General features: G+C 43.5%; 1 protein-coding gene across 4 annotated transcripts in view; it reads right to left on the minus strand.

Annotated features, from left to right (window-relative positions):
* SHTN1 (shootin 1) overlaps positions 1–13,033 on the minus strand; it is a 70,961-nt gene that overhangs the window by 26,315 nt on the left and 31,613 nt on the right. For all 4 annotated transcript variants that reach the window (XM_081192983.1, XM_081192986.1, XM_081192984.1 and 1 more), the window contains exons 9-10: positions 9,151–9,297; positions 443–596 (exon numbers count right to left, since the gene is read on the minus strand). In XM_081192983.1, coding sequence (XP_081049109.1) covers positions 443–596; positions 9,151–9,297 — 301 coding nt within the window. The remainder of the gene's footprint in view (positions 1–442; positions 597–9,150; positions 9,298–13,033) is intronic.

Genomic DNA, 13,033 nt, shown 5'->3' on the forward strand with positions numbered 1-13,033 from the left:
CACTGATAGGGTGCATAGCAAGTCCAGTGCTGGCCACAAGGACTGGAGGACTGGATCAAGATCCAGCCAATCCCTGGCTGGCTCAGCTCCTCACTGTCCTTAGAACACCCTGTTTGGGGACTTTCCAATGGCGGGGATACCACCAACAGGCCTCTACCCCTCAGCCAGGTGAAATGAGCAGTGGGGTGCTTCCACTCAATCCAAAACACACAGAGAGAGACAGCCTGGTGTATGGGGCAGTTGGATTGCTTTCTTTTGTAAACATACATTACAAAACACATATTTATGAAGTTCTAGTCACGAATAAAGCTTGAAAACTCCAAGCACTGATTATCATGAAACAACATGGTTATGTCTTAACTGGAGTTCACATTTAATTCTATCTGTTTTGCATCCATCATACTGAGATTGAATATGGTATCAAATTTATTCAATATTTTACCTGAATGCTTTAGGTTTTTGACTTTTTCTTCAGCACTCTGGTATTTTTCCTCTAATTCCTTTTTATCTTCTTCTAAAAGTTCTAGCTGCTGCTTAAGGGATTTGATTTCCTTATTCAAGACTTCATTAGCTAATTGTTCCTCTAGTTCTTCAACCTGTTATTGACAAATAAAAAATTGCAATGAAAATCAACATCTTGTTTTGTCCCACCCACCAACTTAACAAAGAAGCACACCCAATCAAGTCAAGCTAATGATTCCCCAGAACCCAAAAAAATATCTGGCAGTAGAAAAACTGGGATCCTGACAATATGTAACAGGAATACTGCCGAACCTTGGATCCCAAACGCCTTGGTATTCGGATGTTTTGGCTCCTGAACAAACCCAGAAGTGAATGTTCCGTTTTGCTAACGTTCTTTGGAACACGAACGTCTGACGGGGCTTCCGATTGGCTGCTGGAGCTTCCTGCAGCCAATCAGAAGCTGTGCTTTGGTTTCCGAACGTTCTGGAAGTTGAACGGACTTCTGGAACAGATTCCATTCGACTTCTAAGGTACCACCATACTCTAAATGCTGTTATTCAAACCCAGTGCTTAATAGTTCAAGGTTTAAAAAACATGCTTGAAATGAGGAAGCATTTGTAGCATTTATGAATGTATTGGGTTGTTTGTTTGTTTGTTTGTTTAAAATCTGTTCTACTCCAGAATTTCCAAGTTTTATAATGCAATCCTAAGAGTGGTCATGGGAGAGTGGGATCCATGACTGCATCCTAAGTCTTCCGAGGGCAGATCAATGGAGGAAGAGAACTGACATTTTTTTCTTCCATTTTACACCAGCTCCAGGCTTAGAGTAATCATTAATCATAGAGTAGACACATGGAACTCGATAGACTTGAGCAGGCACCCCCAAACTCAGCCCTCCAGATGTTTTGGAACTACAACTCCCATCATCCCTAGTCCCAAAACATCTGGAGGGCTGAGTTTGGGGATGCCTGGACTTGAGAAACTTGAGTTCATTGATTTTAGCAGGTCTGCTCTTAGTATGACTTAGTTGGATATTACTCTGTTTTGAAGCTACAGCCTGAACTATTGTATACTCCACTCTTGTGGCTACAGCATTGGGCATAACTACTACTGAAAACCATGTCACAAGCCAGATTCTATACCTGCAGAATGGTTAATTTCCTGAGATGCCTGACAGTTGCTTAAAATCAGAAAATCCATTCATCTAGCCCAATGTTGGCACAAGCAGTTAATCAAAATATATGAAGAACAGGACAAAAATCTCCCCCTTGGAGAGCCATGAAGATCTCATAATTTGGTTTGTATTCAACTAGAATGTTGTTTTGTCAATTATTATTTTACAAAACACTTCAATTCTGGAGTGCCTAAATGTTTTAAAGAGGATTTAAAAGAGGGGAGCGTACACCTTCTTACATTTTTTTTATCTCAAGCAATAAAACACTAATGTAAGTTATTAAATGGTTGCCTTTGTTAAATGTTATTATTTGCACACTCTTTCTTTAACCCCTGCTGTTTGCAATGGGTGAATTATAGAATAGTCAAGTTGAAGGGCTGAGACACGGTAAAATAAAGACCTCTCTGCCCCTGTACACAATTTGAACAAATTTGGAAAACAATCCTTTCCCAGAATCTGGGAATTACTCCCAATGTATAAATACACAAACATGTGTGCATTATATTTTTGAAGCAATCGCTGCTTTCTTTTTACTATTCCTAAAAATTGGGGAAAATAACATGGCTTCAATTTTAACTATTATCCAAACAACTTAGTAATTGCTTCCAGTACTGTAGATTGCTAAAATCTCCACCAAATTCAAACCAATAGAAATCCAAATAATTCATCTCCAGAATATTCCAAATACTTCCGGTGCCATTTGTTCATGTGTGTATCACCTAGTTTGCATATGTAGCTTGTTAGCCTGCTTTCTTTCATTAGGACTTAAAAGACAATGGAACACATTTCCTGTTTATTTGAAGAGATACCCAGAAGCTCCCTCCTCCTTTTAAAAGGCCACAGTGTGGTGTCTCAGTGGCCTGCTTTGCTTGTTATGCTAAGCCAATCTCTGCCATAGACAACTGTCTGAGCATGTGGGGCTTCTGGAGAAGAGCTCATGGCCCAGTTCTTTTTACTACTGCACTGTGCCAACCTGCACCAAAAATTGCTCTTAGTTACAGCACCTGATTAGTCTGGAGAGAGATTAACTATGACTCTGGGTTTGGAGTATGCACTAAGGAAAACCTTTGACTTATGGTCCATCCATACTTGTCCAATGATTTCAAGTCACAGGTCCAAGACTTTCTTCTTTTTATCAGCCACTTTCCTTGGGAGAACCCGCTGTTTACTGCTAAATCGGAACAAACGTCAGCTGAGCTTTTGGTGGATTGTTCTGAATCAGCAGGGAAAAATGGATTTCCCTGGGGAAAGCAATGGGACAAATAAAAGCACTTGGACCCATGACTTGAAATTACAGTACTAATGGTAGTGTGGATGGGTCCTTAGTTTGCTGCTGCAGCAGCAGCAAAAAAAAAAAAAGGGGGGGGGGAACCAGGGAGTTTACAAAACAATTACAAGCTCCTCTCTGGAGACCCAGGCATTCTCGTTAAGCCCAAGAATCACAGAATTGTAGATTTGGAAGGGACCCAAACGTCATCTAGTCCAACCCCCAGACAGTCCCGGTCTTCCAGCCCAAGAACGGCTGGCTGCGTTACCCCTATGGCTTAGCCCCTTTAGCACCCACTTTGGAAGGATGGTCAGAAGTCATGGAACTTTGGAGTGTCAGGCATAGCCCTACTGGCTTTAGCCCAAACGTAGCAGAGTTTTCCTGCACAGCGAGGAAGCTAGTTGCGGCAGTAATGACTAGTCAGCTAGACTCAGAAGAACTATTTACAGGATTTATTAAAAGGAAAAGATAAAACCAGCAGAGTTTCTGCATACAAATAAAAGCAAATAAATCCTCTTTCTTTCTCTTTCTCTCTCTCTCATAACCATACACAGCACTTCTAACTCCTAACACACCTCACACCAAACTGTGCTAGCAATCCCTAGATAACAGAGTTGAGTGCTGCTCGTTAACCAATCAGAGTGAGTAGTTTCTAGGTCAAGCAGACCTGGGCTTTCTGCCAAGAGTAAATTGACTCCAGCTTGAGTTAATTGGTGAAGCTAGAATCTGCAAGTTTCCCACGAGAACCAATTACCAGAAACTGAAACCGAAACTGAACACCCCCTCACAGATTCTGCTGAACAATTAACTCCAAATACACCTATGTAGGAGATCATTTTTCCAGCAAACCTAAACCCTTGCACATTCGCTTGTTCTTTATCTTTGCCAATGGTTTAGTTAACACATCTGCTACATTTTCTTCACTTGACACATAAGTACAGGTGATTACATTGTCTTGTACACAGCAACGTACATTTTGGTATTTTACAGAGATATGTTTGGAACGCGATTTGAAACCCTCTGTTTTACTTAAGGTTATACAAGCTTGATTATCAATGTAAACTTGTACTGGTTCTCCACAATTTACATTTAAATCTGCCATCAAATGCTTGAAATAAATCACCTCGTTGCACAATTCACTCAATGCGGCATACTCTGATTCCGTTGATGACACACTTACAACGTCTTGCTTGCGTGACCGCCAGCTGATTAAAGCTCCACCGACCATTATGACTAGTCCTGTGACAGATTTTCTATCTGGCAAATTTCCCCAGTCACTATCACAGTAGCAACTCAACATTTCATCCTCTGAAGAATTTAATTGTAACATATAGCCAATTGTCTGTTTGAGGTATCTCAGAACTTGTTTTACCCCTTTCCAGGCATTTAGTGTGGGTTTTGAGACCAATCTACTTAATATGCCTACTGCATAGCTAATATCAGGTCTGGACCACTGTGCTATATACAATAAACTTCCAATTACAGAGTGATATACATCAGGATGTTCAAATTCAGGACTCTCATCTATGTGAAGTGTTTTTATGAAACCTGGATCCATAGGCACCGCTGCCCCTTTGCAATCCTGCATCCTGTATGTAGTCAGTAGTTGTTTAACTTTGTTCTGCTGACTAATTAGGCAGCTGCCATCTTGGGCCCAGCACACTTCCAACCCTAGATATGTCCTAACCGGGCCTAAGTCCTTCACTTTGAACTTACTGGACAATTGCTTGGCAAATTTTTTAGTTTGTTTATCTGTTTTACAGGCATACAAAACATCATCTACATAAATCAGACAAAACTCTTGATCACTGCCTGTACCACGTACATAAACACAATTGTCAGCTGTACTCTGCTTGAAACCAAATGACACTAAGGCCTCATGGAAACATCTGTTCCAAGATCTTGCAGCCTGTTTGAGACCGTATAGAGCTTTGTTTAATTTCAACACTCTATTGGAACCTGTCTCATAACCAGGCGGTTCAGCTAGATACAGGTCTTCTGATATTGGTGCATGTAAATATGCAGTCTGAATGTCAAAATGGTTTAACAGGAGTTTTCTCTTTGCCCCAAGCGTTAAAATCAGCCTTACACTGTCCCCCTTAGCAGTTGGGGAAAAAGTTTCGTCATAATCTTTTCCAGGCCTCTGAGAATATCCTTGAGCAACTAAACGAGCTTTGTATTTGTACTCTCCTGTCACCAGAGGTTTAAGTTTGTACACCCACCTGCAGCCTACAATCTTTGCCCCCTCAGGCGCTGCTACTGGTGTAAAAACCTTGTGCTCATTCAGAGAGGACATCTCTTCCTCCATTGCCTGTTTCCAGCGCTCTGCCTCCTCTTTTGGTAACTTTAACACCTCCTGAAAACTCTTGGGTTCTGCACTTACACTAAACACATTTGCAGTATCTGGGGAAAAACGCACTGGAGGCACTCCTTTGTTTTGTCTTTTAGATCTTCTGGGAGAAAATTTTTCTTCTGACCCACTTTCCTCCTCAGAACTACGACCTCTCTTTTGTTGCTTAACAACTGGTCTCTGGCTAACTCCACTTTCTTGAGAGCTCTTATCTGAACTTTCCTCCCCCTCAGACTCTGACTCTCTGTGTCTACCTTCAGAGTCATGGAGCTCCTGGGAAGGTTCAAACCAAACCTCAGTAGTGGCATGTAGTCTCTCCCAGCCACTATGTTCACAAAAACTGGCATTCCTGGAGATCACAATGCCATTTGTCCCTTCAGCAAAGCGGAAACCTTTTCCCAGCTCCTGGTAACCCACAAACACTAACTGTTTGGTCTTAGGATCTCCCTTTTTCCTCATTTGTTTCGGAATTAATACCCAGGCTTTTGATCCAAACACATGCAAATGGTCAATTTTGGGTTTTTTCTGAAACAATTTAAAGTACGGGGTTGTACCTATTGTTTGGTGAAAGAGCCTATTTTGGAGATAACACGCGGTGAGCATGCTCTCCCCCCAATAAGACATGGGCAAATCAGCATCTTCAAGCATGGCAAACATCATATCTTGTAAAGATCTGTTTTTTCGCTCTGCAACGCCATTCTCCTCTGGGGAAAAAACGTTCGTTTTTCTATGCCCAATGCCACGCTTTTGTAACCAATCTTTAAAGGCATTTGACATAAATTCGCCACCTCTGTCCGTCTGAATCCTTTTGAGTTTAACAGACAGAAATCTTTCCACAGATGCCACCCAGCCTTTAAACTTAGTGAACACGTCACCCTTATTTTTCATGGGAAAAACCCAAGAATAACGCGTGGCGTCATCCACAATTGTTAGTGAAAAGCGCGATCCACCCCTGCTTACAGCAAATGGACCAATTACGTCCATGTGAACCAGCTGTAGCGGTGACTCACTAACTCTGTCACTTCTGGGGTAAGAGACTCTGTGGGTTTTAACCTTTTTACAAACATTACAATCAAGGTACTTGTTACAACTCTTTAAATTACCCCCATCAGCCAATTCAGACATTTTTAGTACACTTTTCCAGCAAGCATGCCCCATTTTCCTATGCAATAAGTGCACACAGTTGTCATGTATAGCTTTGTTATTCACTGCAGGCTGAGATTTACTGACTACTGCTGCAACTTGAGATCCTGCTTTAAGCCAAAACAAGCCTCCCTCTGACTTAGCAGTGCCTAAAATCTCACCAGCCTTCTTAATAATGCAACTGTCTCCTTCAAAATACACTTTAAACCCAGCTTTTAGCAAACAATCTACAGACATCAGATTGCTCCTTAATGACGGCACACAAAGTACATTTTGCAGGCATTCACGAAGACAAGGAACAAAAACTGCACCCCCCGAAATCACTTCGGAAGTACTTCCGTCTGCTAGAGCCACCTGGCTGCGCTGTGCTGAGTTCTTGGAAACAAACAAGTCATCTGAGTTCACGATGTGGCGAGACGCTCCCGAATCGACCACCCAGACCGCTTGTTTCTCATCAGCAATCTTGACCTCGCCGGTCACCAGCTGAGCCGACTGTTTTCGTTTGAAGAATTTCTTTTTACGCTGCTGCTGCTGCTGATCTCGTCTCTGCTCCTGCACTGGCAATTGAGACTTGACCAACTCCGGACATTGTCGTTTTAGATGCGCTGAAGACCCACATCGGAAACAACGCCTAACAGCAAACGCCGACTCCTCACCAGTACGCTGCTTTTGCTTCACCTCTGGCACGGCATGAGAACTCCTTCCAAACCGTCCAACTGTAGAAGCCTCTGCAGCCACCGACCTTTCTTGCCTCTTCTGCCATTCTTCAATCAAACGCCCAGTAACGTAACTGACTGATAAATCATGCTCCTGCATGCCTTCTAGAGACAAAACTAAATTATCCCAGCTTTCCGGGAGAGAACTCAAAATAATAGCCACCTTCTCCTGCTGGTCTAATGCACAGTCTCTTTCCTGTAGCGCAGCAAACTTTAACTGTAAACTGTGTAGGTGTTCCTGCATTGTAACCCCAGGCTGTAACATTGCCTTGTACAATGCCTTGCGAATGAACAGCTTGGAAACCGCTGTCTCACGCACATGGAGTTCTTTAAGTGCTTGCCACACACCTCTAGCTGTCTTGATTCCCCTCACATACGGCAACTGGGAATCTTCCAGCCCCAAGACAATTGTGGCCCTTGCTCTTTGGTCTTTATCGAGGTCTTCATCATCAGGCTTCGTAGGAAACTTACTCACCACTTGCCAGAGACGATCCCTCTGCAGCACTGCCTGCATGCGTTCCGACCACAGCAAGTAATTGGAGTCATTCAGACGCTCAAAAGCCATCTGAACTGGTTGTGAGGTCATCTTGAGAGCGATGTCCCTGGAACCCGGAACCAGCTACTCACGACCACCGAGAGAGAAAACAGGAACCACAGCACCCAGCACTCACACGCTGCAGCTGTTGTCCTTGTGTCCACTGCGTCACCAGCTCACCACGGTCAGGAACCAGCCAGGAACAACAACTTCTGGAACTACTGGAACCAACACCGTTGATGCTGACACCACCGCAACTCAGGCTGGCAGCACAATGCCCATAACCTCATGGAACTTTGGAGTGTCAGGCATAGCCCTACTGGCTTTAGCCCAAACGTAGCAGAGTTTTCCTGCACAGCGAGGAAGCTAGTTGCGGCAGTAATGACTAGTCAGCTAGACTCAGAAGAACTATTTACAGGATTTATTAAAAGGAAAAGATAAAACCAGCAGAGTTTCTGCATACAAATAAAAGCAAATAAATCCTCTTTCTTTCTCTTTCTCTCTCTCTCATAACCATACACAGCACTTCTAACTCCTAACACACCTCACACCAAACTGTGCTAGCAATCCCTAGATAACAGAGTTGAGTGCTGCTCGTTAACCAATCAGAGTGAGTAGTTTCTAGGTCAAGCAGACCTGGGCTTTCTGCCAAGAGTAAATTGACTCCAGCTTGAGTTAATTGGTGAAGCTAGAATCTGCAAGTTTCCCACGAGAACCAATTACCAGAAACTGAAACCGAAACTGAACAAGAAGCTTCCCCCAATTACACTGTTAAAGCTTCACTGTGGAGTCCAGAATCTAACAATGTCTTGGTGCAGAAGGGGATGGATATTTCACGCTGGTTTAGACAACTTTTTAGTTGGACGACCACTTTTAGTGTTTCATATTTGTAATGTTTTATTGGCTTTTTAATGCATTTGAAATTTTATTATTGTAAATTGCTTCAGGACCCCTCTGGATGTGTGAAGTGGTATGTCAACGGGATAACCGAAACTAAATTAAACCAACTTGATAACTTACAATCAGAAGTGGCTGGCAAGGCGGGTCAGAGCCACTACCCTAGCTTCCTGGCAGGTGGGTCACGGTTGCTTACTGGGAAGAAGAAACAGAGGAGTTGGGGAAAGGGAACTATGGTGCAAACACACTAGCAGGGGTGCTGGATTGCCTTAGTTCAGGCATCCCCAAACTCGGCCCTCCAGATGATTTGGGACTACAGTTCCCATCATCCCGGACTACTGGTCCTGTTAGCTAGGGATAATGGGAGTTGTAGTCCCAAAACATCTGGAGGGCCGAGTTTGGGGATGCCTGGCTTAGTTGGTGTGTTTGCACTGCACTGACCTCCCCACTGCCTCACCTCTCCCCTTCTCCCTCCCATTAAGCAACAGTGGCCCAAAGCTCTGTCCCACTCAGTGAGCTACTTCTGCTTACTATATATTCTTCAGTTTGGGAAGACAGGTGTCAGAAACAAAGCACACCACAGTCTCTGGAAAGTACAGTGCTTACCTTTTGCTGGTGTTGCAGCCTCTCTTCCTCCAGTATTTGATTCAGCTTGGCATTTTCATCCAGAGCTTTCAAAAGCTGTTCGTCGGGGCCAGCATTTTGCAGGAGAAGCTGACTTTGCCGCTTCAGTGTTTTTTGTTCAATAAACATCTACCAAACATGACCAAATTGCAAATTAGATCATTTGCCCAGCATTTATTCAAACCCGGGTATATGGGAAATTGGTTATCTAGCATCCAGATGGAGCAGGCATCAGGAAAATCCACAAGCACACACCAGAATCTTGTCACCTCCTCTAACGTTCAGGATCTCAGCAGGTCAATGCTAAGAGCAAATGACTGGACTGTACCCTAAAGTCTGCCTAGTCTTCTATTAGATTCGGTCCAAAGGAAAAAGGCATTATTTTACAATGGTAGAAAAGCTGGAAAAGATGTTTAGGTGATCAGGTATAGATAAATGAAGTTCAGATTACCGTAGATTCCGGCGTATTAGTCAGGGGTTGTCTTATACGCTGGGTATGAATCATAGAATCATAGAGTTGGAAGAGACCACAAGGGCCATCGAGTCCAACCCCCTGCCAAGCAGGAAACACCATCAGAGCACTCCTGACATATGGTTGTCAAGCCTCTGCTTAAAGACCTCCAAAGTAGGAGACTCCACCACACTCCTTGGCAGCAAATTCCACTGTCGAACAGCTCTTACTGTCAGGAAGTTCTTCCTAATGTTTAGGTGGAATCTTCTTTCTTGTAGTTTGGATCCATTGCTCCGCGTCCGCTTCTCCGGAGCAGCAGAAAACAACCTTTCTCCCTCCTCTATATGACATCCTCTTATATATTTGAACATGGCTATCATATCACCCCTTAACCTCCTCTTCTCCAGGCTAAACATGCCCAGCTCCCTTAGCCGTTCCTCATAAGACATCGTTTCCAGGCCTTTGACCATTTTGGTTGCCCTCCTCTGGACACGTTCCAGTTTGCCATTGTCCTTCTTGAACTGTGGTGCCCAGAACTGGACACAGTACTCCAGGTGAGGTCTGACCAGAGCAGAATACAGTGGCACTATTACTTCCCTTGATCTAGATGCTATACTCCTATTGATGAGGCCCAGAATTGCATTGGCTTTTTTAGCTGCCGCGTCACACTGTTGGCTCATGTTAAGTTTGTGGTCAACCAAGACTCCTAGATCCTTTTCACATGTACTGCTCTCAAGCCAGGTGTCACCCATCTTGTATTTGTGCCTCTCATTTTTTTTGCCCAAGTGTAATACTTTACATTTCTCCCTGTTAAAATTCATCTTGTTTGTTTTGGCCCAGTTCTCTAATCTGTCAAGGTCGTTTTGAAGTATGATCCTGTCCTCTGGGGTGTTAGCCACCCCTCCCAGTTTGGTGTCATCTGCAAATTTGATCAGGATGCCCTTGAGTCCATCATCCAAGTCGTTGATAAAGATGTTGAATAAGACCGGGCCCAAGACAGAACCCTGTGGCACCCCACTAGTCACTCTTCTCCAGGATGAAGAGGAACCATTGATGAGCACCCTTTGGGTTCGGTCAGTCAGCCAGTTACAAATCCACTGAGTGGTAGCATAGTCAAGACCGCAGGTTGTGGCAGGTGGCGGCGGCTGGCTTGGAATGGCAACGGGCAGAAGGGTGGTAGGAGCCGCCCCCCCACCTCTATCCCTGGCCGCCTCCCGAAGCAGCAGCAACTGCGGCAGCCTCCCCTTCCCACGGCGAGGTGGTGCACAGGTTTGGCTGGGGCTCGCTCGCCCTGCCACCATGGGGACCGCCAGATTCCCGGAGGGAGAGAGGGAGGGAGCGAGTTCCACCCACCAAACGCCTCACCTCGGGCTGCTGCTGCTGCTGCGACAGCAGAGGCAGCAGAGTGATGCGCACTCTGCCCCTGGCAGCACTTGGCGGGTGGCCAAACTCTATAATTTAACAGCAAAAGTTGGGGGGTCGTCTTATAAGCCCAGTCGCCTAATACACCGGAATCTACAGTAGTTGGGGCATGTGCTGTACTGAAATATTATTTCAAATTAATCTTTTATATTTAAAAGATGGTGTCTCTCTATCTGAGCACTCATAACAAAATCCATAACAATTTCCTTTTGTTCCTTATGCTGAAGTTGCTTTTCTACTTCATTAAGACTCCTTCTTAATGAACAACAGATGTAAGACTAAGCCTGGTATCAGAAGGTGAGGGATTTTTTAAAAAAATCTATATGAAAGACAATATTGCTTATTTCTGCATAAGGTAGGATTTTCTGTTTATGGAAAGAAAAAGTAAAGTAATTATTTAAAAATGACTAAGAAATTCATTTGTAGTGAAGCAAAAGCAGAAATGTGTTTTAGGATTGCTGTATTAGAAACAGAATGCCACATTATTTCTTGTCCAAATTCCATGCTGTTTGTTTACCAGCACAGTAAATAACCACAGCATGGTGGCTGATAGATTCTTACTATCCCTTATTAACACGTCATTAAACAAAAACAGAAGCAAAATCAGTTATCTGGACACTTGCTTGTTTTTACAAACAGCCCATGCACCACTTGAACTGACTATATTTCCAAATCTACTGAAATATGATCAGTGATCTCTACTCTTAACTTTGTGAATCACCTGTTTGCAAATGAGGTAAAATATGGCCGAGTGGTAGATTTTGGCATTTATTGGCTTACGCCCTTCAACCTAACAGGTGTTTCAACATTGTCATGATGGATAGTGCTGATCACAGTTCCATAGACAAGGACCTACACTGAAACTAGTTCATGTGGAAAATGTAGTGAAAGAAAAAAACACAGAAAGAACAGCGTTGTATGCCAGGTCGCCAGGTCATGTGACCAAGCTGAACGGGCTTAGGATGCAGCCTAAGTTCCTCTTTTCTGGTCCCGCCCCCAAGAACACCCCTTTTTTGGAATTTACACTGGCCTCAAGTCAGGCAGCTGTGGCTTACCTGGCTAAGCCAGAATGAGCAAGTTACACCGATGTATTTTCGGCTGAGTCACAATTGGGGACTTAATGACAGCTGAGACTAAAATTAGCTGATTGAGCAGGAGATCAACTGCATTCTAAGATTCTCAACCCAGCAGATCTTGCCATATGATTGGCCCCATAGTATGACAAATATTAGATTCCTTTACAATGGAATTCCTTGGCACTCTCCCTCCAATAAGCTGAATCTTCCATTATACTCTGCAGGTGACAGGTTTCAGATTCTAAGGCTAATGTATTTGTCCCCTGACCTCACCCAATTCCTGTATATGACAACTGAAGCTATGGGGTGTTACATTAATTATAGTCATATAGCAGGTCCCCTTGTTCCCACCCTTGGCGAACTAGGCTATACATAAGAATCTTTTCGTAAGTGCAGGTTTTTCAATCCATTTAGAGACACGTCACATATTAATGGAAGAGTTATTACAAAATAACCCAAAGGCCATTAATGCATCTAAATGAGAGTTATTGTGGAGCTCGTCACTAAAAAAGCCCATTGATATCTCTGAATCAAGAGCATGCAATCTCATGAGAGGAGCAACATTCTTATACAAGGAGGTCATGGCTGTCGGAAATTATAAGCGTTTTCCTCTACTGTTGAGGGGGGTGGAGGAAGCAGATAACAGCATTTGACCTTTTGTATGCAAATGTTCAATACTGGATTTTAAATACAATGTCTGCAAGTGTTGCACAATGACAAGGGCATCCTAAGTAACCAAGATAAGTAAAGGCATTGCACTTTAAAAATAACCGTATTATGCACATATTAAATTGTATATGGAACCTTTATTACTTACACATAGGCAGTAAAATTGAGCAAAATGATAGGCAGGTCAATGGAACTTTCCTAGCTCCCAACCCACATACACCCTCAGTGTTAGGCTGCACCAGATATC

The sequence above is a fragment of the Podarcis bocagei genome (genome assembly GCF_964188305.1).
Source record: "Podarcis bocagei genome assembly, chromosome: 4".
Taxonomy (NCBI): Eukaryota; Metazoa; Chordata; class Lepidosauria; order Squamata; family Lacertidae; genus Podarcis; species Podarcis bocagei.